The 27,257-nt window shown below is 46.9% G+C and overlaps 1 protein-coding gene across 1 annotated transcript in view; it reads right to left on the bottom strand.

Moving 5' to 3' along the window:
* CCDC142 (coiled-coil domain containing 142) overlaps nt 1-27,257 on the bottom strand; it is a 104,429-nt gene that overhangs the window by 39,102 nt on the left and 38,070 nt on the right. Inside the window, exons 7-10 of the mRNA XM_069205747.1 lie at nt 25,284-25,441; nt 9,741-9,890; nt 6,388-6,502; nt 1,383-1,560 (exon numbers count right to left, since the gene is read on the bottom strand). Coding sequence (XP_069061848.1) covers nt 1,383-1,560; nt 6,388-6,502; nt 9,741-9,890; nt 25,284-25,441 — 601 coding nt within the window. The remainder of the gene's footprint in view (nt 1-1,382; nt 1,561-6,387; nt 6,503-9,740; nt 9,891-25,283; nt 25,442-27,257) is intronic.

Raw genomic sequence — 27,257 nt, 5'->3', positions numbered from 1 at the left:
TCTTTAGAGGTTTTCTTTGGAGGTGGAGAAGTGTCTGACCCTCTTAGAAAGATAACTGCCTCTTTAGAGGGAACAGGTGGGGAGGCAATAATTTGTCCTGTTCCTTCTTGGAAGTGGGTTTATCAATGACGAGTGTCCACTGTCTCTAAAATAGGTTTCACCAGTGAAGGGGTGGCTGGAGACTGACTCGCGTCTGTGAGTTGAAGCCTTATAGTCTGTGCTTTTACGTACCAAAGACTTGGGGTGGTGGGAAGGTTTCTGCATCGAAGTCGAAGCCTGTCAGCTCGGTGCTGAAGTTGTCGGGCTATGTTTCGGATCGAGACCGAAGCAATGTACCGGGCCGAAGCACGGAGGTCTAGGTTGAAGACGACTTGGGCTTATTTTTGGTGCAAAGAGGAATGGTGGAAACAGTTTTTCGGATCCGACCCTGGCATGGTGGCAGTCTGGTAATCTCTGTGTGGGGCTGCTTTGCAGTCTTTTGCTGAGCAACGGGGGCCACTTTACTTACAGGTTGCGCCGGCGTCACCTGGTGGCTCTCGATGTCTGACTGTACATCGGAGTCCTGAATGGAAAAGTCCTCCTCTTCCTCTGCCTCGTCCTGGGCATGTTCTTCCCCGAAGATACCCAGTGTCATCTACAGTGTTGGCCACTATCTCTAACCAACGAGCTCTTCAATCCCATAGGGTCTTCTTCGACCTGGAGGACCGACAGGCATCACAGGTAGCCTTGTTGTAATTGGGGGAGTGGCACAAATTGTACACCAGATGTTGGTCGGTGTGGGGGAATTTTAAGTGGCATGGAGGGCAAAATTGAAATGATGTTCGTTCCATCAGCCCTGTATAGTCTAATGCCACGTGTTGAGATAGGCCCCAAATGGGTTAGGACACTCTGAAGGGCAGACGGTTGGTGCCCGACCCGAGAAAATGGAACCGAGCACGGAGTGTAGGAGAAAAACACAATTGAAATACAATACAGCCGCTGGAAAGACGGAAGACAGAAGAGAAACGGTTTGGACCGGATCGAGCCGAAAGACAGAGCATGAGAAGATACACGTTTAAACCCAACAACAGAGAGAAAACAATCTAACAAAGTACTCAATGCCCATGTGCAGTATCACAGAGAAGAGGAGTCACTCGATCCCATGACTGGAAATGCTTCTTCAAAGAAAAATAACACTTGCAACACTCACGACCCAACACTAGATGGCAGGATAAAGCAGAGCATGTGTATCTACAGCCACACATGCCATCGAACATACAGATACACATATTTAAAATAAATACATTCATAAAATACATACACACTCACAGGTTTCATGACTAAAATATAAGGCATAATTCCAGCACACATTCAATCTCAATGCCTCAGGCAAAGCTGCTCACCTGAATCTTATTTTATGGTGCAGGATATGGTCCATCCAGGCTTCCATGAACACGCCTAGGACATGCGTCAGTGCAGCAATCTGGGACTCCTGTGGGAGGGGCTGGATGCCCTGCAGAGCCTGGCCAACTACAATCTGTACAGCGGCTGTGGCGTACTCACTTGGCTCATTCGGAACATCTATGATCAGAAACCAATAGACCATGTACACAGTGAAAAGCACAACAGTTCCAGAATCAGCAATGAATGACTATTAGCAGTGTAACGTTTTGAAAACTGTAGTCTACAACTGAGATGTCAGGAGCATTCACAACATCTTGACACGGGCACTGTCGTGCTTAAAGGTTTGTTTTACACACAGTCTCACTTACATCTGAACTTAGACAGATCACGATCTCCCAGGTACTGAAGATAAACCGCAGGAAAACAGGAGTGTTTCCTCCCATGGATACTACTAAGAACCTGACAAACTTTGGTGTTCTGCCACTAGTCCGCTCAAACAAACGTGTAATGCCAGAAACATGCACTTTTACAAGCTTTTGTGGGCTCAAATGGCTTCTTCCTCGGGGAATGAAGTTAAAAAACACTGAAGCTTAACATCTGAAATATGAAGTTTTCTTGTTAAGTATCTACGATACAATAATCTGCTATAAAAATGGACATTATGACTCTCGGGTCCTTGTCGTGCGTGTGACCGAAGAGACGCACACACGGCAGTATCACTCTTGTGGCCTTGTCGTGCGTGTGACCGAAGAGACGCAACCACAGCAGTATCACTCTTGTGGCCTTGTCGTGCGTGTGACCGAAGAGACGCAACCACAGCAGTATCACTCTTGTGGCCTTGTCGTGCGTGTGACCGAAGAGACGCACACACGGCAGTATCACTCTTGTGGCCTTGTCGTGCATGTGACCGAAGAGACGCACACACGGCAGTATCACTCTTGTGGCCTTGTCGTGCGTGTGACCGAAGAGACGCAACCACAGCAGTATCACTCTTGTGGCCTTGTCGTGCGTGTGACCGAAGAGACGCAACCACAGCAGTATCACTCTTGTGGCCTTGTCGTGCGTGTGACCGAAGAGACGCACACACGGCAGTATCACTCTTGTGGCCTTGTCGTGCATGTGACCGAAGAGACGCACACACGGCAGTATCACTCTTGTGGCCTTGTCGTGCGTGTGACCGAAGAGACGCAACCACAGCAGTATCACTCTTGTGGCCTTTTCGTGCGTGTGACCGAAGAGACGCAACCACAGCAGTATCACTCTTGTGGCCTTGTCGTGCATGTGACCGAAGAGACGCACACACGGCAGTATCACTCTTGTGGCCTTGTCGTGCGTGTGACCGAAGAGACGCACACACGGCAGTATCACTCTTGTGGCCTTGTCGTGCGTGTGACCGAAGAGACGCAACCACAGCAGTATCACTCTTGTGGCCTTGTCGTGCGTGTGACCGAAGAGACGCAACCACAGCAGTATCACTCTTGTGGCCTTGTCGTGCGTGTGACCGAAGAGACGCACACACGGCAGTATCACTCTTGTGGCCTTGTCGTGCGTGTATCTGAGGAGGTGCACACATTGCTAGCCCCAAGAGCGATGCGTCAACCCATCTCTATACATACGTCTGTGAGACAAGGCAACGAGGATCCCATACTTGGGATGACAAGATGACTTACCCTCAAAGACAGTAATGACCAGATCTACACTTTTACCTGTTGTTTTTTTTGTGTGACTTTCTTTAATCTTTGTGAGCAGAGAGGGTCGCCGGCAGTGATTAAACCACCCATCCCTATTTAGAGGGTTATGATAAGGCCAGAAACACGTTGGCCTCTCTACATGGGTCAAAACAGTCCCTATAAACTTTTAACCCTATCCAGGGGGAACAAGAATAAAGTATATGGATGAACACCATAGAATTAGTTTTACTTACACTGTCCAATCAGCTCTGCCTAACCCACCCCACACATCCCTGGCCTCTCTTCACCAACTGATAGACACCAATTCATCATCATGGCCAAGTATTAAAAAAGCAATACATTTTCTTACGCATTAAACTCCCAACTCTTAAGTTGTAGCTCACGCTTCGATCTAAGAGACGAGTGTCAGAAAGACTAGAAGATCACATATGCCACTTTAACGGTGGGAGATGACTTGTCATCCTGTTAACGGAAAGTCCTGACGTACTCGATTGGTGGATACAGAGGCTCAAGGTCAAGGACAGATTTGGTGTGTGTTTTGAGTGAGCCAGGGACATATCTCAGGACAGTTTCCCATCCTAGTCTTCATCCCTTTTGTGCACAGTGACCATCCTGGTGGATCTGATAATCTGGTCTCAATAACTAGCCCTGGTAGTTCTATTCTTTTTATGCAGATTTTAAAAGGACTGAGGAACATGTAGGGGTGTGCTCGTCTGTGCCCCGTCTAGCTTGAAGTGAGACCAAGGAACCGATGCCTGGGTATGATTTAATCAACTAAAGGGCTCAGGGGTGCCTACACTTTGTTCACGGACCGCAAGCCTGAACATGGTGCTGCTCAGCTCTCCATCACCTTACAGGCGCCACACTGGCCGGATGCTTTATGCATAAAGCTGCCACATTAGTGATGGAGGACAAGGCCATTTCCTCGCTGCCGGAGGCTGCTTATGCTAATCGTTCTTCAGATACCATGTCCAAGAGGGGAACAATGCCATACTCATTGCCAGTCCTTCCTCCCACAGGCATCCACACACGATCACCTTCATTCGAGAGATTCCTCCTTGAAACCACAGAGAAAACATGTATTTTACTCAATACCCACTGAGAAATGAAACCGCAGTAGTGATACAACTACATAAAAGAAGGTGACTTTACAGTATGACCGGGGGAGAGGTTAATGAACAAGCCCCTTTGTGGTATCACGCTGTTACCCCATGCACCGTCTGCATCCCAATAACTAACGTCTTCCTTTTCTACCTCCGTCCTCAGCTCCTCCACCATGCACCAGAGAGCCGCGTAGGGAATGTTTACCTGCTTTTCCTTGCACTGAATACTTGGTTAAAGCAGGTTGGTGAACCCTTGGTGGAGAAGAGCAGCTGTGGGTTATATGCATGGTACTGGTGGGAGACTTTGGGGCTGAACAGGACAAAGTGTGCAACTGGCCCCAGGAAACCCCTACTACATTAGTCCATCATTATATAAGGTTATGACAAGCAGTCTGCTGGCATTTGCATCACAAAGGTCATGGATATGCAAACCCCATAGGGCAATAAAAAACATTGAGAGGTACCTTCTCTGTGGATTTTATGTGTTTCTTCCCCTCCAAGCCTGGGAAGAAGGTTTTATCTAGCCGGCCAGGATCTATGGATCCCTCAACTACAGCTGCTCTTCCTCACCAGAATCTGGTCACACAGTTCTAGTGCACTGCAGTTAGAGACACGTGTATCACTGGGACCTTGGAAAGCATGAAGAACAAGCCAAATAAACCAAAGTTACCGTCGGCAAGACTGCGGATCAGGTTGTTCACTCAGTTGCGTCGTAATGGTCTTATGAATGCTGACGAAGTCACCAACATGAACTGTGCCACTGATGAGGAACTCGTCAAAAAAGGGGATGTTGTTGATAATGTGACTGAAAAAGCGTCATGGACCACGAGGGGAAGTGGAAAGTAAGAGGCAAAGTTTCCTCCAGGATGATGACAGCATTACCTACAAGGCAACTGTCAATAAGACGTTTGTAGGTTTAGATGTTATTCCAGAACATCCTTTCAGCCGGGAGGGCATTATTTCCACTGAACAGGACCTGATCACTCCAGAAATAGTCACCTGTTAATAAACATTAGGTGGAATACCAATATGATTCTGCTCTTGTGTCTTTCTACATGTAGCAGTAGGGAGGGTTTAAATGGTCAGTTTTCTGCCTTAAAAAGAGGCTGAGTCGCAGTTAGGTTGAAAGTTTGAAGGAAATGTACATAATTTATGCTTACCCTTCATTGAAGCACCCGGACAGACCTTCTGAGAGAGACATGGAAGGCTGCCACTGGGTGAGGGGAAACCCCCACAGATGAGAAATCAAAGTCAACATATCCGGTCTGTAACAGAAAAGTATGGACTCCATAGCTGTGGACTGAGGGTTTGAGCCCCTCTACAACAATGTATGTGTTATGATACTGCTGTGTATATTATTCTAACAGAGATCGGCAGCCCAGTGGCCGGACATAATTCAAAGAATGAGAATCTACATAAGATCCAAAGTTGTATAAGTGCAATACTATGGTGGGGCTTGGCTTGGTCTGCACCAAAATCCATTCATCCCACTTCAACACCAGGCTATGTTTGAAACAATCTTCACGTAAACCACACTCCTTCAAAACATGTGACAAACTCGGTCATACAAACAGGCCTGTGCATTTGTAAGGGTGGGATGCTTACAACAGTGGCGAATGGTTGTGAGCTCTGCAGCTTTGGTAGTGACGTACAACACGTTCTCAGAGGCCCAAACGTCAAGAGGTTTGCTGTGTTTACACCAGTGAGCTCTTCTGGCCTTTAAGAATCCCTCCCTTCTGGTCCTTCATGCTGGGTGTGAAGGATGAGGAAACGCGCACTGCCCTGGCTGCCAATGGTCCAGCTCCTAGAAGTATGCAGTAAGTTGCTTAGGCAGTTTGCCTAAAGTTTACTAAACATAGTTTGCTCCGTTTCATACACTGTAGTGAGAAATGGTACTGCCATCCAGAACAACCAGAGGTATATGCACAAATGACCATATGACCACAGCTAAACCGGCTTTCAAACTCCCAGGAAGTGCCAATCGTAAGCTCGTATTTTATTCTATATTATATTGTTTACGAAGCTCTAGATATCACTGTTGCTGACTACTAGAAAGTTTGTGATTCACAATTGTATTTGTTTCAGCTTGCTTTGCCACTGCATTTTCAGCTAACTGGTGCAACATTTCACATTGCCTGTATTAGGAAGGCTTTCTGAACCCCACACTGTCTAGAAGCACAGTTTTTCCTGGTACGGTCCGCACAGATTACCTGTCTGAAGTCGCGGCCTCCAGTGCTTTGCTGCTGGCATCTTCTGAAGGAAGAGGTCTGCTGACATCCTCCGGCAGTCGTCTGAAAACAGCTGCAGCACCTCCGACGAGAACCTCTGTGTAAGACAAGAGTGGATCCTTCAATGCCAGCACGGCTGTACGCTGGAGGCTGAATGTTAACAAACCCGAATCACACAAGCTGGCACCAAAATATCTCTTACATTCCTGTCCTCTGAAAGATGACATGGGTATGTTTTCTAATTATCTAGTAGGCAATGTCAGAGCCCACACATCACCATAAAACCCATTTTAGAAACACTGTAAGGGGAGCACAGACCACAAAAACATTCATCTTTACGTGAATATATTTTTATGTTTCAGGTACAGACAGTTGTTGAAGGAATTATTGTGTATAATACTAACATGTACAGTAGGCTTTGAGTCAGCGTATGGTTTATCGCTGGTTGGCTTCCTTGTCAATCTCATTTGTTTGCTGCTTATTCAATGGCTGCCCTTCCTCTTTTGGTGTTTATTCCTCACCCGCAGCATCGCTCTTTTACCACCTGTTTGACTGGATTGTAGGAAACTGGGGTTTGGTTGCAATAATCCCCCCCACTTGGTAATCCATGTAACTTTGACTGGAGTGCACTCGGCTCCTGCTAACCAGGTCCCCAGGGCCAATGTTCCTTCTCCAAAACAAGACACCTGGTCACTTGATCCCCAAGTGACCAGGCCCCTTTAGCACCTCTGCAAGTCCCTAGTAAATGGTACCACTGGTACCTAAGGCACAACTTGTGCCACTCTAAGGGACCCAGCATCAACCTGATGCCGACTGCCATTGCAAGCTGCATGACAAGGTGCTCCCAAAAGTAAAAACACGACAAGGCACACCACCTGTGCACTATGTCCCCTAAAACACTGAATGTAATATTCGCAAGTCACCCCTACAGCAGGCCTTACATCCATAAGGCAGGGTGCATTATATTACACATGAGGATATTTCTGCATGAGCAGATATGCCCCTGTGCTGGCCAGTGCAATTACTGACAGTAGAAGTCAACAGGGAAGCCATTTTAAAGGTATGTACTGGGCACTGGTCAAAACGAGTTCCCAGCTACATAACGGCTTCACTGAAACCTATGGCGTTTGGTATCACACACCTCCTATGATTCCAGTGATGGATTTATTAATATATGCACCAAGAGGGTACCTTACAGGTACCCCCTGAAAATCTACCAACTATGTGTGCTGGCTGACTGGTCCTGACCAGCCTGCCACCACAGACCAGTTTCTGACCCCCTGGAGGTCACAGTATACAGTCTCTGAGGTCAAAAACAAGGTCTGCTCTTCTGGCAGGAGGTGCTGACACCTCCTCCAAGCAGGACGGCTGGTAATCAGCATATCAAGGCAGGAGGCTTCAAAGGCCTCCACTGCCTTTGATATGCAACTCTGGCTTCTGCCAGACAGGGGAAATGCCAACCCATGCCCAGGGCCCATATGGCACCATGACAGGTGGGTAGCTAGACTGGAGGTGTGCTCCCCCTCAGGCTCGTACCACCACTAAGGCGGGATACCTGAAGTGCACACAACTAGGAAAATTCCACCATCTTGGTTTTTGGTGGAATTTGGTCCGCTGGGTCAGGGTTACGCACACTTCCCACAGAAGTGTCATGTCGAGAGTATACTCACCCTAAACGTAGGCAGCCCATTGGCTACTACCTGTCAATCCTTATAACAGCCCTAAATACAGTACTTAGGTGGGACCCCTGATGCCTGGAACTAAGATTCAACTGACTCCCAAAGAAGAACAAAGAAGCAAGAATAGTGGGAATTAACATATACTTTTGACGATCCTTTACTCTAGGCGTAGATTCCAGAGAGTAACATTAGATCATCAAGGAGAAACACCATGCCAAACACACATACATTTGCACAAAGATGCATGCACAATGATTCTTGGAAGTGGATTTCGGCTCTGGATCCAGCCTCTGCTCTCCTCCAAACCTGGTCTGATCATGCACCCAATTCACACATTTTCTCCCCGGCTCATGTGAGGCACTTCAATGACTCTTAGTTGGTTACTGCTGGCATTCTTCTTCATGGTCCATTGTTCACACACATAGTGGAACCTGTAATATGCCCAGTATCCTCGTGACGTTACTAGATTGAGAGTGGATGCGTATGGTTATGCTGCAGGCCCTGCAGACCAACACAGTGTGTGTTAATGCCTTGGCAAGGGGCCCTTCGATTGGTTTGGCTGGCTGTCATCCTAAGGGCACTGGGATGAGCAATGCTATCTTCTCTAATGTTTACAAACCATTGCACTAATGTATGGGCTCAGATTATTCCCTTTGGAGAGCTACTTCATGGGTGTTGGTGAGCTACCAGTAGCTCTCGAGCTGTTCTTTGGAGACCCATGCTATAGACAAAGATAAGGATTCCCCTGTAGGTCCCCAAAAACCTGTCCAGGAGGGTGGACCCCAAGACACTTCACAAAACAAAAAGGAATACATGAGTTGGGCCTGGGATCCCAAAAAAGGCTTAGTGCTTTGCCTGTAAACAGACAGTGCTCCAAACCAAGAACGGTTCCTGTCCTAACTACAAACCCACTAGTATACCTCCCAGGGTTGCCTGTGTAGCCTTTGAGGATGGCTCATCAGATGAGGACATCAAAAGCTCACACAACACTGACCATATTGGAACTCTGTGATATCGCCCCTTCAGTTCCTTGTATCTTTCATGAAAAACTATAGCAGTGCAAACTATGCAGTAAGCTATCACTGGCTCCATTCAGAGTAAACCTGTGTCACGTTAACATCATGTTCATCATGAGTTCCGGGCGCAGAGTGGAATACATTTTAATCTTCCAATCAGAAGAACTAAATCCTATTCACAATCAGATTGCCAGAATTATGCAAACAAAAACGCAATATATCTACAGATTTTTTATGTGCGCTCAGAGGAGTGGTTAACTGCTGAGAAAATCGAATGTGCTTTGAGACTTCCTCAGCTGGCCCCAGACAATCTTATCACTCACTAAGTACATTTTCATTTTGTCATTCCAATCTCTTCATGTACCTTTTAGTTGGACAGAATGTGCTTTCAGGTTAATAAAAATAAGTGTGTTTTTCAGTATGTTTAAGTTTGTGTATATCAAAAATGTTTATTTTGTTTACTTCTTCCGGCCAATAGAAAAAATAAAAACATTAAACAAAGAAGCATTGTATTGTGTAACAAAGAAGTGTGCTGAATAGGTTACAGAGCTTGGATAAAAAGACAAATTAACGATGAAATAAAGCACTGAACAAGCCAGGGAGTCTAATGCCTCAGCGGCATGTACTGACGACTACGCACCTGAAGACTGGCAGCTGCTGTTTGAATCTGCAAGCAAAGCTTTGCAACCTGTTGGCTCGTCCCTGATCCCCGGACTGCTGGCACCTCCATGTCCTCTGGGCACGCCTCTCGCACTAGTGCAATCATCTTTTCGGTTTCTGCGGTCAGAAGCTGTAAAGGACCCAATGTGGAGTCAGACAATTGCAGAATGAGATGCGCCATAGTAGGTAAAAAACAAACTAGAATAGATGCAGGTCCACCAGTGAGTGACTCCAATAGTGACTTCATTTTACAGTATGACCCAGCGTATGTCATGTTAGAAAACCTTGAACCCTGAAAATGGTACAAACTAAGGCACTATTTATTCAATAACAATTGAAAATAATTTAAACTAAGAAAAAGATAAAGGTCAACTACCTGTGAGAGTTTCACGTTTCAAAAATTCAAAAAAGCAGCTCAGAATCCCACACAATTGATAAATAAAAAGTGATGAGCCTCATGAAACTAGTATATGAGCTAGTGTTTTTAAGCTTTTTATGGGTACTTTTGTGAGGATGTTGGATTCTTCATTGGTAGCAGAACAGCGGTCCTGTAGCATGGTGCTGCTTTTGGGAGCCTCCGACATGGGTGTCAGCGTGGTGTAGAGACTGTTCTGCTTGCAGTTGCTTTAGTATAAGACAAGATTTATAGATGGAGCAGAAGGGTAAGAATGAGTAATGAATGAGACCGGAAAAAAGGCTGAGCAAGGAAGCAAACAAAGCAGTGAGGTGGTTATTTGGCAGATTTACAAAGGGACACCACTCCGGAAAAACAGCGCGTGCACAAGAAACATTTGAATCTAGACAGTGGCCTCCGAGCAGAGCAACCAAGAACAGTAAAATCAGAAAACAGGCACTAAACATTCCTTCTGAGACAGTAGCCCTAAACATTCAAACCAAGAAAATGAGTGCTAAACATTCCGACCCAGACAGAATGGTCAGAACATGCCAACCCAGAACAATCAAGCCAGGAAACAGGCACTAAACGTTGCTTCTGAAGCAGTAGCCCTAAACATTCAAACCAGGAAAATGAATGCTAAACATTCCTTCTGAGGCAGCAGCTGTAAACTTTCATACAAAGAAAATAAGTGCTAAACATTCCTCCCAGACAGCATGTGCTGAACATGCCAACCCAGAACAATGAAACCAGAAAACAAGCGCTAAACATTCGTTCTGAGGCAGCAGCCGTACACTTTCATACCAAGAAAAGAAGTGCTAAAACATTGCTACCCAGACAACAGGCCCTGAACCTTCCTCAATAGAAAGCAACCAGGCACACTCCTACAGGGTATACAGCCTTCCCACCACAGAACTCTCACCACTGGCGTGTTTCCCACAAGCATCCCACCACTGGTGCGCACTACACCTGAGCTGACACTTCCAATATCCGCATCCCTGGAGAGGACGCCAACTCCACCAACCTGCCTTAGGTTCACACACTTCAACCCAGACATCAGACATTGCTCAGTTTAGAAAATCTACCAGATCTGCCGTGCTTAAAAAGAACAAAGATATTTATGGTTGGATATGCACAGTTACGTCAAATGTGTGGATATTGTATAATAGAAATGCTGGATAGCACAGGAAATAGCAGAGCAGGAGTTAAGCATGCCACAATACACGTATACTGAAGCATTTATAATGGATGTATGAACTAACATTTCAAATTGTAAGAAAGGAGCTGCCTGATCTAGTTTGAAGGATGGAAATACAGTGATCGCTAGGAGTTGTGTAGGAAGACACTTCCATTTAAAAAGTGCCACAAGCACATGAATCTCCAGGAAGCACAGGGATGCCTCCCCACAAGGAAAAGGCTGAGATTTGATGAGTGAAGGCCCACGCCGCTCATGCAGTCCACACTCCACAAGAGATATTTAAACCCAGAACTAAGGCTGTGAATATTCACACAAAAGCAGGATGCACAGACCACATCTGTGTGGACAGCAAGTCTTCAACATTCCCAATCCAAAGAAGGTACTTCAATATTACTTCTCCAACAGAAAATTATGAACATTACTACCAGTTACACATAAACATAAGCGTAAAAGTTACCCAGCCCCACCAGCAGACTCTGAACATCCTACCCAGTGAGCCTTTATCAATCTATGCACAGGAGGTTCTGAACATCAGGGGCGGCTGGTGACATTTGACAGTGGTGGGGCTGGACTTGGCAGGGGAAGGGGGAAATCGTAGGTGACGTTAGGGGTTCATCTTAGCTGGGCACAGCATTTTTGTGAGGTCAGAGCCATTCCCTGTGAAAATCTGTGTTTAAAACACAATGGGGTAAGATGGTGCATAGCCCATGTCCTCCCAGACTAGACACACAGCCCGACACAATGCACTTACGGTACACAACCTAGCGATGAGAACATGCAAAAATACACTAATTTTCAAAAAGCAAACATGATGGATTTCGTAGTATGTCACTGACAGCAAGATATTGCAAGTGTGCAGGAATGAAAGAGTGTCTGCTCGACTCCATGGTTGCTGTTTTGATAGCAGCCAGTGTGAGTGATGGTCTCTGAAGAACGTCCGATCTCAAAGGCATTGATTACTACTTGGGGACCAAATAATACTCTTTGTCTGAGCCCTTCCTCGACGTCTGTAGCCAGTCGCTCATTGATGGAATTTCCATTGTAGGCTAGGGGATGCTTCCAGTGACAAGTCAAGCTTCCCTTTACTGGCTGCTGTGTCCGGGAGAGCCAATTTACAACATTCAGCAGGGGTCAGTGGTTCCACCAGAATGACTAATGCGGTTTATTTATTCCACAGCAAGGTCACATCTCCTTTGGCCAGTTTTACCTTCATTTTAGGGTGAAATACCTCGACCAAGATTGCTGTTGTGCAGCTTTTCAAGGGCAATATTTTGTTATTAAAGCACACTGCTGAGGATTTCATGAGCTCTTCCACCATGCTACTTCAAGTGTGGCATTCCTCGTTCATCATGACCTCACCACTTTACAGTGCCATGCTACGTACAGGGCAAAATGTGTCTGTGATTCTCAGAGACCGTTGGGTGATGATACTCTTTGTCGGGGACTGAGTGTTTTAGGAAGTACTTACAATCTAATAGTGATTGCAGGATTTCCACTGCAGGATTGTGTTGAAGCATTGATTCACCGTTACTGAAATGTAAACGAATCTGTTTTAGGATCGTATATTAAGCCTGTGATTTTTTAAGCAGCACACTGCCCATGTGCCATCGCCCTGTCGCGTAGGCTTTCATTATCTTAATGAGACTACTGGATTTTGAGCAGCAAGATCGTCCACGATGTGGGGGACTGAGCTTGACCCACGGTGGATGACACCTGCCACTCCAAATCCGGGTTTTGCTCCGGCTAACTAGCAGTGCCTAATCTCTCCCGAATAGTAGAGATGATTGGGCAGCCGAGCGCATGACATCTCAGTACTTCTCAGGGAAGTCGTGGTCACTAAGGTCACAACCGGTTCTCTCATACACAGTACAGTCTCATATATAAATGACAATAAAGGCAGTGTAAGTTTTAAAGATTGGTTTAATAAAACAACTGCATTTTGGATAGCAAAGTATGTGCTGCAATAACCAGAACTACACAACACAGTAATATTAAAATAGTGACGATGAGAGTGAAGCACAAGAATAAGGCTATCATAGAGCCGCTAGATTATTTTTCTCTCTAAGTTATATTTCGAGCACAGCATGTTAAGCTCCAAGCCTGCCTTTCAGGTTCCCCCGGGAGTTCATCGACCCTCATACCTGAGCAAAGGCCTGTAATCTGCATCAGCATCTGCAACGGGGCGTTCAGCATATAGTTGTGGTTCCCTGGCTGGAATCTCCTTCTTGACGTGTACTAGGACCAGAAAGTGTTTTTATAACTAACACGGAGATGTTCTAAGAAAATTTCTCTACGGAAGGATGTGTATTTTCTACGAATGCTGGAGACTAAACTTCTACCACGTTTACCGGCAATATACCAGACTGTAGCCTTGACTGAAGCACAGGACGATCAAGAATGCATTACTTGAGAACATAGGGCTGAACTAAGCTAAACAGTGTGATAGAGGAAATTAAAACAAGACCGTAAAAACTGGTTATTGTAAAATAACAGTGCGAAGCTGAATAAAATATATCTAGGGCAAAGTGCCAAGCGGCCTAGTATGTTAAACTAACGTGCATGGAGCTATACTTAAAATGGCTACACAACAGCCCCATGGTTCATGGTGGCACCTTGGTAATGGTGTGTGTGATGCCCGAGTCCAGCTAAGGATGGGCTTGCTCTCCTCACCTCCCTCTTTCCAGGGCTACTCCAGAGCCATGCCACACGTATTTCTGTTTCCTTGCACTTTGGTGCCACTCTGCCGTGATGAGGCTGGCTGGAGCCCGCATGCCCACCTCTCTTAGGGGCTCACACTCCAGCACTCAGAACATTACAACCCCTTCTGCCTCTCGTTATCGTCTTTTTGCAGTGGTTGCAAGACAGGGCTGTCCAACGTAGGTGCAGTAGGACCAAATATATGTCAGAAGTTCTACTTAATTGCATGTAGATATAACTGATGTGATCATCTTGGAGCTCCGGCGGGGGTCAGCCCCTCCGTGGTCTCCGCTGGACACCCCTGATTGGGGACCAGTACTGCAGAGATTGTGAATCCCTAATTCTTCCGAAACTCCTGCCCAGATGGCCAACGTGAGGAGATTAATGGGCAGTAAAACGTTGATAGCCCCCCTTGAAAAAAAACATAGTGACAACAAGTAAAGCTGCGAAGTAGGGGAGACACTCTGAGGCAGCAGAGCCCTACAAGAGGGTGCCATCTGACGCGCGGCCCTAAGCGCAGAGATGGGGTACAGTGACAGGGGGAGCAGGCACTCACTGAGCCCTGCTCTAGGGAGTGATAGTGTGCTACTAGAATACTGCTGTGTCACCTACAACTTGAGAGCTGGTTATTATCCCGGCTTCGCACATGTATCCTTCACCCTTCCAATTCAAAATATACATAATGACCCTAGATAAGTGTCTTCAACAACATGTTGGCGGTCAGGCCTAACTGCAAAGTTTTTTCCCTTTGCTTACAAACTCCTGGGGGTCCACTCACAGGGTTGAGGGCTGTCGGTCACCCTCATGACTGAAGGGGACTTAAAGGCCACGTTAACACAGACACCTTGTCGGCTCTTCAGCTCCTGGCTGCAGTGAGTCCACACACCCTGGAGCTCAGAGGGGAGCCACAGCCCTGCAGCGCAGGACGCCTCGAGTCTGCACAGTGTCTCCAAAAGCCTTGATGACAAACAGCGGCAGACTCAGTGTCCTGGCTTTCCACCTGCAGCCTCTAACACACCCTTTCCCATCGCTTCTCAGTGACGTGAAGCCACAGCTCTACAGGGGTTCAGTCTAAAACACCCAGGGCTTATTTCATCCTCACGCCATCAAGGGATGGAAACTGGTCCTCAAGCCAATGTCTTTGCTGAGCTGATGACCTCCAGGGCCCCAGGGCTGCGAGTACGTCAGCCCAACAAATACTACAGACTTTGGGCGTCTCGGGCAGTGTTTCATGAGGAGCCATCATCACACCGGCCACAAACAAGACTTTGCTGTCATTTAGGAAATGGCCTTCCCTGGGGATAAAATTAAAGGGGGCAGAGCCTGACGCTCTTGGACAGAAACCGCCACTTCTGAACGCACGGCCCAGTTAGGATGTTCTCACATTCTTCACCAAGTAGCAGGTCCTGCTCATTCCTAAGTAGTCAAAAGACAGAACATCCGTATAGCAGGCTTTGCACATTTCTCTCTGAAGGGCAGGCCCTGGCCACTCACGCCCTTAACATGTTGTCCAAACATTACCAAAGCAACAGCAAACCACAGACGTTGCTACTCAAACAGTAGACAATGCATGTTCGTACCTAGCGATCAAATTCCGAGAGCATTGCTACAATGCTAGTGACACTGGAGCATTGCTGCAGGCCTTTACAGGTAACAAATGTTTAACAAGCATTTGCAATACAATGGGTCTCGTGTTTGCTCGAGTTAGAGCTCTTACTGTTGTAAATTCCTAACCGGACTTTCCTTGCCACATAAATTGAAAATGAAAAGTAAAACAGTTGACATAAGCAGCTGATTCAAAGCGCCACGGCCCCCATGAGCGTGAGTGCAAAGGAGACAAAAAATTAAAAAGAAGTTCACTCGCAGTCAAACGTGTCCGCAATCGTGCAATTATCCATGTAACAGGGTCGGTGTCCAAGTTAGTAACCAAACCACCCCAAGGAGGGACAAATGTAAAGCCTTTAGCAATGATAACAAACAATTTTTGAAAGGCAAGCCCACGAACGAGAGAAAGTGATGGGCATGAGGTGGATGTGCTTAAAAGCCCAAATAGATACCAACACGTCAGAAAAGCAGCGCTTTCGCACTGCTATGCTCGGCCTAAAAAAGCACAAATGTTGAAAAAGCCGGATCTCAGTAATGCACAGTCTGGCAGTATGGATGCAATCCTGAGAGCCACACTGTCAGCACGAGGTGTCGAAGTTGGTAATTTAAATGAGCGAAGGGAAACTGCAACTAGATACCAGTGGCAAACTGCATGTCATTACTTTCCAATAATAATGAAAGAATTCAGACCAAAATCTTCACCTTTTTTACTCCCACAGTCCAAGCTACACACACTGCTTCTGTGTTTCACTCATCTTTCAATGGCCATACCTTAAGACTCTTCTTTCTTCCATTTACTCTGTCAGAGAGGCCTCTTTTTGCATAGTTAGTCCTGCACTTTTTGCCTCGGAACTTATGTGGCTTCGAACTGTAGGTGCCCTGGGACCCTGCTAAACAGGTTCCCAGGGCCAGATCTCTTCCCCAAAAGTGGCACTTCAGCCACCCATGTAAGTCCCTAGTAAATGGTACCCCTGGTACCCAGAGCATGGGTACTGAAGAAGCCGCCCCCCCCCAGTGCTGCAGCACCAATTGTGCCACTCTGAGTAGTTCACACCAGCCTCATGCAGACTGCCACTGCAAGTGCATGCAAGGTGTATTTAAAAGTTACAAACTCGACAGGGCACTCACCAAGAGTGCCCTGACCATTAACACTGCATGCACTATGGGTAAGTCACCCCTCTGGTGGGACTTACAGCCTAAGGCAGGGTGCATTATAATACATGTGCGGGCATATGTCTCTATGAGCAAATATGCCGCTACTGTGTCTTTACAAAACCTTAAAGCAATGTAAGTGTACAGGGGAGTCATAGCAAGTACTTGTGCTGGACACTGGTCATTATGAGTTAATCAGTTACATGATGGCTACCCTGAACCCTGGGTTCTTTGGTTTCAAACAACTCAGAATAATAAATCCTCACTGGTACCAGTGCTGGATTTATTGTACCATGTAACCAGGGGCCACCTTAGAGATACCCCTGCAAAACCTACAACACCATGGCACGGTTGCAGGCTAGTCCAAACCAGCCTGCCACCTCCAGACATCCGTGGGGTGAGAGCTCCTGCTCTCTGGGACCAGAAAACAAAGCCTTTCCTGGGCGGAGGTGTCACACCTCAACCCCCCACGAATGTGCCCTGCTCTGGCAGGAAGCTTCAAAGGCCATGCCAATAGGGGAGTGGCCACCCCCAGCCTTCACCACCCCCCCGGTGTGGCAGGCGAGGTGACCACTCCATTTCTTTTTCCTCCATCTTGGATGGCAGGAAAATATCGAACCAGGGTTAGGAATGTGACCCGCCTTCCCACAGGAAGGGGTCACATAGTGGGTGTAGCCGGTAATGCCCACTAAATACCGTGTTTAGTGAGTATTCCAAGACCTGGAAATTAGATTCGACAGACACGAGAAGGCCAGCGACAAAGAAGACCAAAGGATCGAGGACAGAAGTCTTGCTGCCAGAAGGAAAAGGCGCCAAATACTGCCTGCTGCACCCAGGACCTGACAACCACAGCTGAGAGGTCGATTGGACATCGGACAGACTCTAGAGGACCTACAACCTTCTACAATTCGCCAAGAACCTCCCTCTGAGTGACGACATCACTCCCTGCACCCTGCAGGCAAGAAACCAGTGAAGCCCAGTTCACCGACCAGCCGCTGACCAACAAACCGGATGCAGCAGCTGGACTAACTTTCACCCAACTGACCCGAAGGACAAACCCTGCAAGTGTGCTAAGTTTGGTGGCACTGCGATCTCCAGTGATGGAGATGTGCTATAGTCCGGGGGACTGACCCTCAACGTCAGACACCCAGAAGAAAAGTCCACACCGGACTCCCTGAGGACCAGAAGCAATCAATAGGCGAGGGACTTCAGGTCACTCAAGAACCACCCCCTAGAGTGGCCCTGCTGACCTGCAATCCACCCTCAAAGTGACTTGCACTTGGTTCTAAAGGCTCATTGACGCGCACCACACTTGGCTAACGTATCTGCTCTGCACCCTGTCACCCTGGCCCCTGAATTGGAGAACCAGCTGTGCTCAAGGGGTCCCTAATCCCTTGCAACCTCGACCCTCCAAGGAGACCCACCAGTCTTAGCTCTAAGTACCCCTGTGCAGTGTGTTGCCAAGTAGCCCCCTTCCCTGTGGCGCACCAGCTCCAAGACTTTCAGCCGCTGCTCCCGCCAGAACCAGGAGCAGTCTGAACTTCTCCAGCTGGCCCACAGGACATCTCAACGACCTTGACACAGAAAGAAAAGGTGACACTTGTGAGAGCACTGCCTGAATTTATATGTCATTTTAAAGTTTTCTCCCAATGATTCATATGGTGCGTAATTACTCACAGAAACAAAACATTTTCTAAGCTGAATATTCATAACTTAAACAGTACTTACCCGATTTTGAACATGTTCGTCTTAAATGTGTTATAAAAGTGGGAAGTCCTTTTGTAAATTGGTATGGAGTTACTCTTCCGAGTGTGTGTCCACACTTACTGAAACTGTTAGTACATCAAATACTTTGCACATCTCCTGGATTAGCCTAACTGTTCGACCAAACCACCACAAAAATACAGCAATAGATGGTCTATTTTTGCCTCAGGATACCAAGGTGGGGTTGTTCGGACTCTCTGCACTGTGCACATCGGTTTTGTACACTATAAAGAGAGACAGCCTCCTACATTCACTCACAGCCCACACCTTTTGGTGCTCTGCTTGCCATCAGCATTTCTCTTTCTTGAACTCTCAAAACATTTTACAATCAGATCTCGAAGAGCCGTGCTTTCATCCTCAATGAGAGCCAAGAAGGTATGCAGGGCATGCCTCCACTTCTCAAGTGCAGTCTAATGGAGAGAAAAAGAGTTGTGTCACTTCTGTCTCCTTTGGTCGACCGCGTGCCGCCTCTTACACTGCCCGTTGGGAGTAAAAGCAGACCACAATTAGGTAGAAAATACCTCCCGGATTGCAACAAATCAGAACTCATTGATACCGACACTGCATCCAGAGTGCAAGTGTTAACTATTTTTCGGCATTAGTGGTTTTGTTCTTTATAAAAAAACACACAAATATGGTTGTACACTTGAGTATACATGCACACACCGATATATTACTATTGTGCTTGAAATGATGTTGCTATGTTGTGTAGACATGTATTTTCTCCCTCTTGTCAACTAGGCCTCAACTGGAATCTTGTTAAAAATGGATATCACCCTTGCACATCTCATTGGGTTCCATTACGCAGCACACAGTCAAGCTGAATATTATTTATTTATTTCCATGATCATTCTGTTGTCAATAAACTTTCCTTGGTAACAAAACTATTCCTTCAAGGTCTTTCTGCTAGATCAGTGTACCCCATTCCTTCATATGACACTTTGGGGGTCATTACGACCCTGGCGGCCGGCGGTAAGCTGGCAGTAACACCGCCAACAGGCTGGCGGTGTTCCGCCAGCTATTATGACCGTGGCACAATAGCCACGGCCATACCGCTGGCCCCTCCAACATACCGCCAGGCTTCCGCCTGGCGGTCATAATCCCCAGGGCAGCGGGGATTAGGAGTTCCCGACCACCAGCCTGTCCGTGGAGGTAAGGGGACTTGGGGTGCCCCTGGGGGGCCCTGCACTGCCCATGCACTTGGCATGGGCAGTGCAGGGGCCCCCAGGCATAGCCCCGTCGCGCATTTCACTGCCCGAATTTCGGGCAGTGAAATGCGCGACGGGTGCTACTGCACCCGCTGCACATCAGCATTGCCGCCGGCTCTATTACGAGCCGGCAGCAATGTTGATGTGACTGTTCCGCTGGGCCAGCGGACGGTAACACTGTTACCGTCCGCTGGCCCAGCGGAAAAGTCATAATAGGGAGCCAGGAATACCGCCGGCAATGGCGGTATTGTGGCTCCCGCAGCCTCGGCGGTCTTTTTGAAAGACCGCCGAGGTTGTAATGAGGCCCTTTATGTATTTTATTTGTTCTAGCTTCTCTGGGTCACATTAGCATAGAGGGGGCAGGCCAATTATTCATGAAGTAGGATAATGCTAGATGCCAAGGCAAAATGACGTTTTAGAAGTCAGTGCTCTGCTGATGAAATGACACATTTGCTCACACCACCGTGAATCTGCAGTTCTGGCACTTCATATACAAAAATAATGTATAAAAACCCCTGACTTTGCAGTTGACCCGGAAGATTTTCCTATTCCACTACAGATGCTGTTGGTGTCTTTCCCACCTAGATTAAAGTTTGATTTTTTGTTACTTTGTATAGCCATGTTCACTGACAGCCTTTATGGGATTGTCTCTGTATCACCTTATTTTGAATTTAGTAATAAAACCCTTTAACTATTCCACTGATAAAGAACTCTGTTACAGAGTGGGCCCTTTACTTAATTTACTTAAATTCTGATATTTTGATGTGTTGGGAGGTGCTTTGACGCGGAACTCACTTCTTCATGAAATTGAAGTTTATCATCAGCCTCGGTTCATTGAATTGTGGGCAATTTGATTGAGGTAAAATTTGGAGTGTCTGAAACCAGCAAACTGTCAGACACACCCACACATAGCGCTACAGAATCACAAGAGAGTGAGCCTCCAGGGAGAGCAATTACCATAGAAAAGGGACTTGCAATAGCCAAGTGCAGGACATGGCCTTTGAAGAAATCTTGAAACTAAGCCATGGCTATGCAGTAAGAAGAACAGCTCAGCAGATTCAAGTCAGATCAATATTTATGAAAAGAGTGTATTTAATAAAATTTTGGGTTTCTTGACTGAAAAATATGAATGGTATCCTTTTGGATGAAGAAACTCAGTTTCTCATTGTAACTGTTTCATTAAAGGGAACATACTCTTTAAAGCGTATAAAGGCTTGCACTATATTTAATGCTTTAAACGTTTTAGTTTAACAAAGACAGTCTCTGTTGTTAGAGATCAGTTCTTTCATGCTTGCATCATGCATGGTCATTTCAAGATAGATGATAAGTGCACAAATTTTAATCAGCGGACCTAGTCCAGCCTTGGCTATTAGATGAACCCTATGGGGAACAAGAGTGTGCAGGAAAGGGGCAGCGTGAGAGCTCACGTAAACACTCCCTGAAAAGGAGAAATGGGTCAGGACTAATAAATAGGGCTTGAAGGTTACACATGCCTGTTGCAGTGTCTCTCGTTCACACCAATTGAAGGGGGCTCCTTTTATAGAAGGCTAGCTGCTCAAAAAAGAATAAAGACTTCAATAAGAGAATAACTTACACAGTATAAGTGCTTTGTGGAATAAAAAAATAAAACCAGCGTGCTTCCTTAGGTCAAGCACAGATTGCCATATAAGTGTAACAGTGTGCCATATTTACGACTGTATGTTAAATGGAGCACTTTTGCACAGAGGCAGGTTAAGTGGTGTGGTTTGTCTGCTCCTGCTGTGGGCAAAATCCTCTACCAAACACTGGGGCAACAGTTTACTACTCAAGCCACTAAAGTGTCACTGAAAACTGCCATCCAACAATCAGAACATCTGGCCACCATAAGCCAGATGATATCAATGCATATCTGAACAGCCATTGTCACTATTCCAGTCTTCAAGATAATTGTATACATAAGTATATGTGCAACCTAAGGGTGTTCTTGCACACCAGAGGAGGGTAACACATGGTTCGCCCCAACGCTACAGTTCTACGAGTGCTGCACGGCTCTTTCAGGCTTACTACAGAGCTCCTAGCTAGTGTAACTGTAGGGTGAGCTTCTGCTTATCATTCCTTTCCTTAACACACAGACCAGAGGTTTGAAGGTGTGTGTGTGTCTGGAAACTCTATGACACTGTAGCACGCTACAGACTGTTCTCTCAAGAAGTCCTGGTTACTTAACCACCGGCTAACCTCTGCAAACTTATCATGGCTTTACTTAAACTATGGCCAAATCTGGTCATATTACACCACCTCCACTACGGAGACGCAACAACTGAACCTGCTCCCTTGGGGCACATCACTTCTTCTTAGTTACATGCTAGAGACACTAGAAAGGACGAAAACAAGTTTGTGGGCTCCTTTTTTTGTACTTGAATTTACCAGAACATTTGACCCTTGAGAAAGTCTTTGTATGGGCGAAACACGTGTTGGCTGCCAGATGTTTGTGGAACGCATGTGTTTGCCAATCAAGATTATCTAAAACGCTTGAAGTGGTGTGTAAGGAAATGCCTCCTTGGCATGGTTAACCCCTGACTTTTTGCCTTTGCTGATGCCAAGTTATGATTTGAAAGTGTGCTGAGGCCTGCTAACCGGGCCCCAGCACCAGTGTTCTTTCCCTAACCTGTACTTTTGTTTCCACAATTGGCACACCCTGGCATCCAGGTAAGTCCCTTGTAACTGGTACCTCTGGTACCAAGGGCCCTGATGCCAGGGGAGGTCTCTAAGGGCTGCAGCATATCTTATGCCACCCTGGGGACCCCTCACTCAGCACAGACACACTGCTTGCCAGCTTGTGTCTGCTAGTGGGGATAAAAAGACTAAGTCGACATGGCACTCCCCTCAGGGTGCCATGCCAACCTCACATTGCCTATGAAGTATAGATAAGTCACTCCTCTAGCAGGCCTTACTGCCCTAAGGCAGGGTGCACTATACCATAGGTGAGGGCACAAGTGCATGAGCACTGTGCCCCTACAGCGTCTAAGCAAAAGCTTAGACATTGTAAGTGCAGGGTAGCCATAAGAGTATATGGTCTGGGAGTCTGTCATGCACAAACTCCACAGCACCATAATGGCTACACTGAAAACTGTGAAGTTTGGTATCAAACTTCTCAGCACAATAAATGCACACTGATGCCAGTGTACATTTTATTGTAACATACACCCCAGAGGGCACCTTAGAGGTGCCCCCTGAAACCTCAACCGACTACCAGTGTAGGCTGACTAGTTTTAGCAGCCTGCCACACACCAGACATGTTGCTGGCCACATGGGGAGAGTCCCCGTGTCACTCTGTGGCTAGTAACAAAGCCTTACTGGGTGGAGATGCTTATCACCTCCCCCTGCAGGAACTGTAACACCTGGCGGTGAGCCTCAAAGCCTCACCCCCTTTGTTACAGCACCCCAGGGCACTCCAGCTAGTGGAGTTGCCCGCCCCCTCCGGCTCGGCCCCACTTTTGGCAGCAAAGCCGGAGGAGATAATGAGAAAAACAAGGAGGAGTCACTGGCCAGTCAGGACAGCCCCTAAGGTGTCCTGAGCTGAGGTGACTCTGACTTTTAGAAATCCTCCATCGTGCAGATGTTCCACAAAGACTGCAACTTTGCAACAAAGAAGCAACTTTGAAACAACACATGTTTCCCACCAGAAGCGTGAGACTTTGCACTCTGCACCCGATGCCCCCGGCTCGACTTGTGGAGAACAAACACCGCAGGGAGGACTCCCCGGCGACTACGAGACCGTGAGTAGCCAGAGTTGACCCCCCTGAGCCCCCACAGCGAAGCCTGCAGAGGGAATCCCGAGGCTCCCCCTGACCGCGACTGCCTGCTTCAAAGACCCGACACCCGGTAAAGACTCTGCATCCGCAGCCCCCAGGACCTGAAGGATCCGACCTCTAGTGCAGGAGCGACCCCCAGGGGGCCCTCTCCCTTGCCCAGGTGGTGGCTACCCTGAGGAGCCCCCCCCCTTGCCTGCATCGCTGAAGATACCCCTTGGTCTCCCATTGAAACCTATTGCGAACCCAATGCTTGTTTGCACACTGCATCCGGCTGCCCCCGTGCCGCTGAGGGTGTACTTTCTGTGCTGACTTGTGTCTCCCCCCCCCCCCCCCCCCCCGGTGCCCTACAAAACCCCCCTGGTCTGCCCTCCGAAGGCGCGGGTACTTACCTGCTGGCAGACTGGAACCGGGGCACCCCCTTCTCCATTGAAGCCTATGCGTTTTGGGCACCACTTTGACCTCTGAACCTGACCGGCCCTGAGCTGCTGGTGTGGTAACTTTGGGGTTGCTCTGAACCCCCAACGGTGGGCTACCTTGGACCTAAACCTGAACCCTGTAGGTGGTTTACTTACCTGCAAAAACTAACAAACACTTACCTCCCCCAGGAACTGTTGAAAATTGCACAGTGTCTAGTTTTAAAATAGCTATATGCCATTTGTCTGAAAACTGTATATGCTATTTTGCTAATTCAAAGTTCCTAAAGTTCCTAAGTGAAGTATCTTTCATTTAAAGTATTGTTTGTAAATCTTGAACCTGTGGTTCTTAAAATAAACTAAGAAAAGATATTCTTCTATACAAAAACCTATTGGCCTGGAATTGTCTCCGAGTGTGTGTTCCTCATTTATTGCCTGTGTGTGTACAACAAATACTTAACACTACCCTCTGATAAGCCTACTGCTCGACCAGACTACCACAAAATAGAGCATTAGAATTATCTCTATTTGCCACTATCTTACCTCTAAGGGGAACCCTTGGACTCTGTGCATGCTATTTCTTACTTTGAAATAGTACATGCAGAGCCAACTTCCTACATGGTGAAAATAAAGGAAAGAGAACGTATGGACTGGACTCCTTGAGAACCAGTGATAAGGAACAGAATTTATTGTGCTCCAGGGTCAGAGAGTTTCTATGTTTTTGATTGTTTCACAATCAATTATACAGCTCACTGGTCAGGACACTGTTCAGAGCGCCTCACGTACAAAACATTTAATATTTTGGAATTTCATCTGGATACTGGTTTATTGCACTCTTACTTTGCTGATCTTAGTGGTTGTGTGATGAAATAAGACAACAGCTACCACGAAGTGTGTAGGTATGGCTCAGTTTGTAGAGATCTATAAAGCAGATATGATTCCGTTGTTTTAGAGTGGTATTTGTTTTCAAGGCGTCTATCAGCAGTTGCTTTAGTGGTGTACGCCCTCTCATGGTGCAGTTGGGTGTTAAAGAAGAGGGGCGGATACTGCACTGAGTTTAGCAGACAGTGGTGCCTCCAAACCCCGTGCCACGGTGGAATGAACAGGAGCTCTAAAGACTGTGGTCTTGATGTCACTGGCCCCATCTGCATTCACAGATGTAATAAAAGCACATGAAAGGAAAGGACAATTTATGTCTACAAGGAGTTAGACAAGCTCTGGGCAATGTCTGAAGAAGAACCTTAAGAGCGACAAGACATTGTGATGAAAAAGCTACAAGTCAAGAATCACCCAGGCCTTACCACAAGATCTGCTTGGGTTACCAACAGGAACTGGTTGATGGACCAGGAGGAGAGGAACTGGTAGGCTTTGGTCATCACCCAGGAGCACACGGACTGCAAGGTGGCCAGACAGCGGCTGAGCACAGCGAGCTGGAGAGATGGGAGCACTGGGTCCACCACTGTGGAGCAGAGGGGGTACATGAGGGATTAGAAGATAACAGACAGTCCACAGCACAATAATGTATTCAATTCTTCTTAAACATGTCGCTCTAACTCATGTACATGACGTCAGTACTGCCCTCACACCAAGTGTGCATTCATAATGTAGACTTCTTCTGACATCGACACTTCTCAGTTAACAAGCATTAGGCTGGGCCTATAGACCTGAATGGCCAAGGGAGCAAAACTGGACCTTCCAAACTAAAAAGGACAATTCCCAAAACTTAGATAGAGAAAGTGTGGTACAGAATTGTGGGCACTGGTCCCAAGAGGACCACCTGGTCTGCCCCACAAACCACTGATCCACTGATTATTTGTATCTGGCTGGGTCCCCATTCAACTCCATTAATTGGTTCAGAGACTCTTCATTCTGTTTAGCAGCACCATTTAAGAGATCTCCAGAAGAAAAGACTAAGGGGAAGGGAAGGGGAGTAGGTATGTGGAGTCTGTAAACATCTAATTTAAGTAAATAAAGCATATTGCAGAATAACTATCACAAGAGAGAAAGTATCTGGCCTGCAATAAGTATTAAACACGCATCGTTTCTACGTTGATAGGAACTTGTGAGGCTGTGCAGAGGAAAGGACTGAGATCCACTTAGAAGTAAATCCACTTAATTTTGGGAAAGTTGGTATGAAAGACCATCAGCCCTTGATGCAACTGACCGCCCAGACAGAAGGGGCACAAGAGACAATCCTATAGTTTTAGAAACTGCATGATGTTCATTCTGCTAGATGAGGTCCCCAAATACACCTTCCTATTGCAATAATATAGCCTTAGAACCCGCCGTAGCGGGCTCTACCGGCTATTAAAGGCCCGCTCCCGAGTTAAATGCCCGAGCCGAAGGCTACGGCGGGTTCTAAGGCTATTAGAACATTCTGCCACTCAGGGCAGAATGTTCTCTTAAAAAAAACTAATTGCTCACGGAGCCCGAGGGGATTAGAATCCCCTCCGGCTCCGTGAGGCTTTGTTCACAGCTGCTGCTGTGAACAAAGCGAACATTGGAATGTTGGCGCTGCGGGCTTTTACCAGCCAGTAAAAGCCCGCAGCACTCCATTGTCTTCAATGGAGCTGCCAACTTCCAATGTTCTAATATAAATGAGATAAAATAGAAACCCCATAACAAGACCAACCAAATGCAGAGACAGCAACACACAAACACATCGACACACACGCAGCCGCCCCAAACCTCACTGGCCCTGCATAAGTTCCCGAAACTAAACACGTGCCCGCCGTCTACCTTAACTGCTTTCTTCTTCACTTCAGTAATTCTCTGAGCTTCTTCATAATCAGCATGCCTCCAGGCTGCTCACCTAACCTATGCACTGCCACTCAATTAGAAATCAATAATATTGGAAACAGCATTCTAAAATCAAATGTCCTCTGACTTTCAGTTTCGCATTAACCGCCTTCGTGATGTTTGCCCTTTCCACTCCTGCTGGCTTTCACTTACTCATTGCGGGCACCAGCTCCTTCCCTGTCAACAAATCAAAAAGGCGAACACTTGTTCCACAGCGGGGCATTTTATACTCCAAATTGGGCTACTGCTCTCAGATGTAATGGCAGCTTTTCAAGACCTCGCACGTCACAATGATATAATCCACTTCCCACTCCTATAAGGCGGGTGGAGCTTCATGTGTGTACTCCTTGATACAAGCGGGCTAGCTATGTGACTTTTTACATTCCATATCAAGTGAACTACGGAAGACGTGGATTTGGAAATTCTTTATGCAGCCACAGATCCTGTAGAACACAGACAGCTACTCTGAAGAACAC

The sequence above is a fragment of the Pleurodeles waltl genome, chromosome 1_1 (genome assembly GCF_031143425.1).
Source record: "Pleurodeles waltl isolate 20211129_DDA chromosome 1_1, aPleWal1.hap1.20221129, whole genome shotgun sequence".
Lineage (NCBI taxonomy): Eukaryota > Metazoa > Chordata > Amphibia > Caudata > Salamandridae > Pleurodeles > Pleurodeles waltl.
Note: the sequence above shows the minus strand (reverse complement) of the source record. Positions and strands in the feature narration are given on the sequence as shown.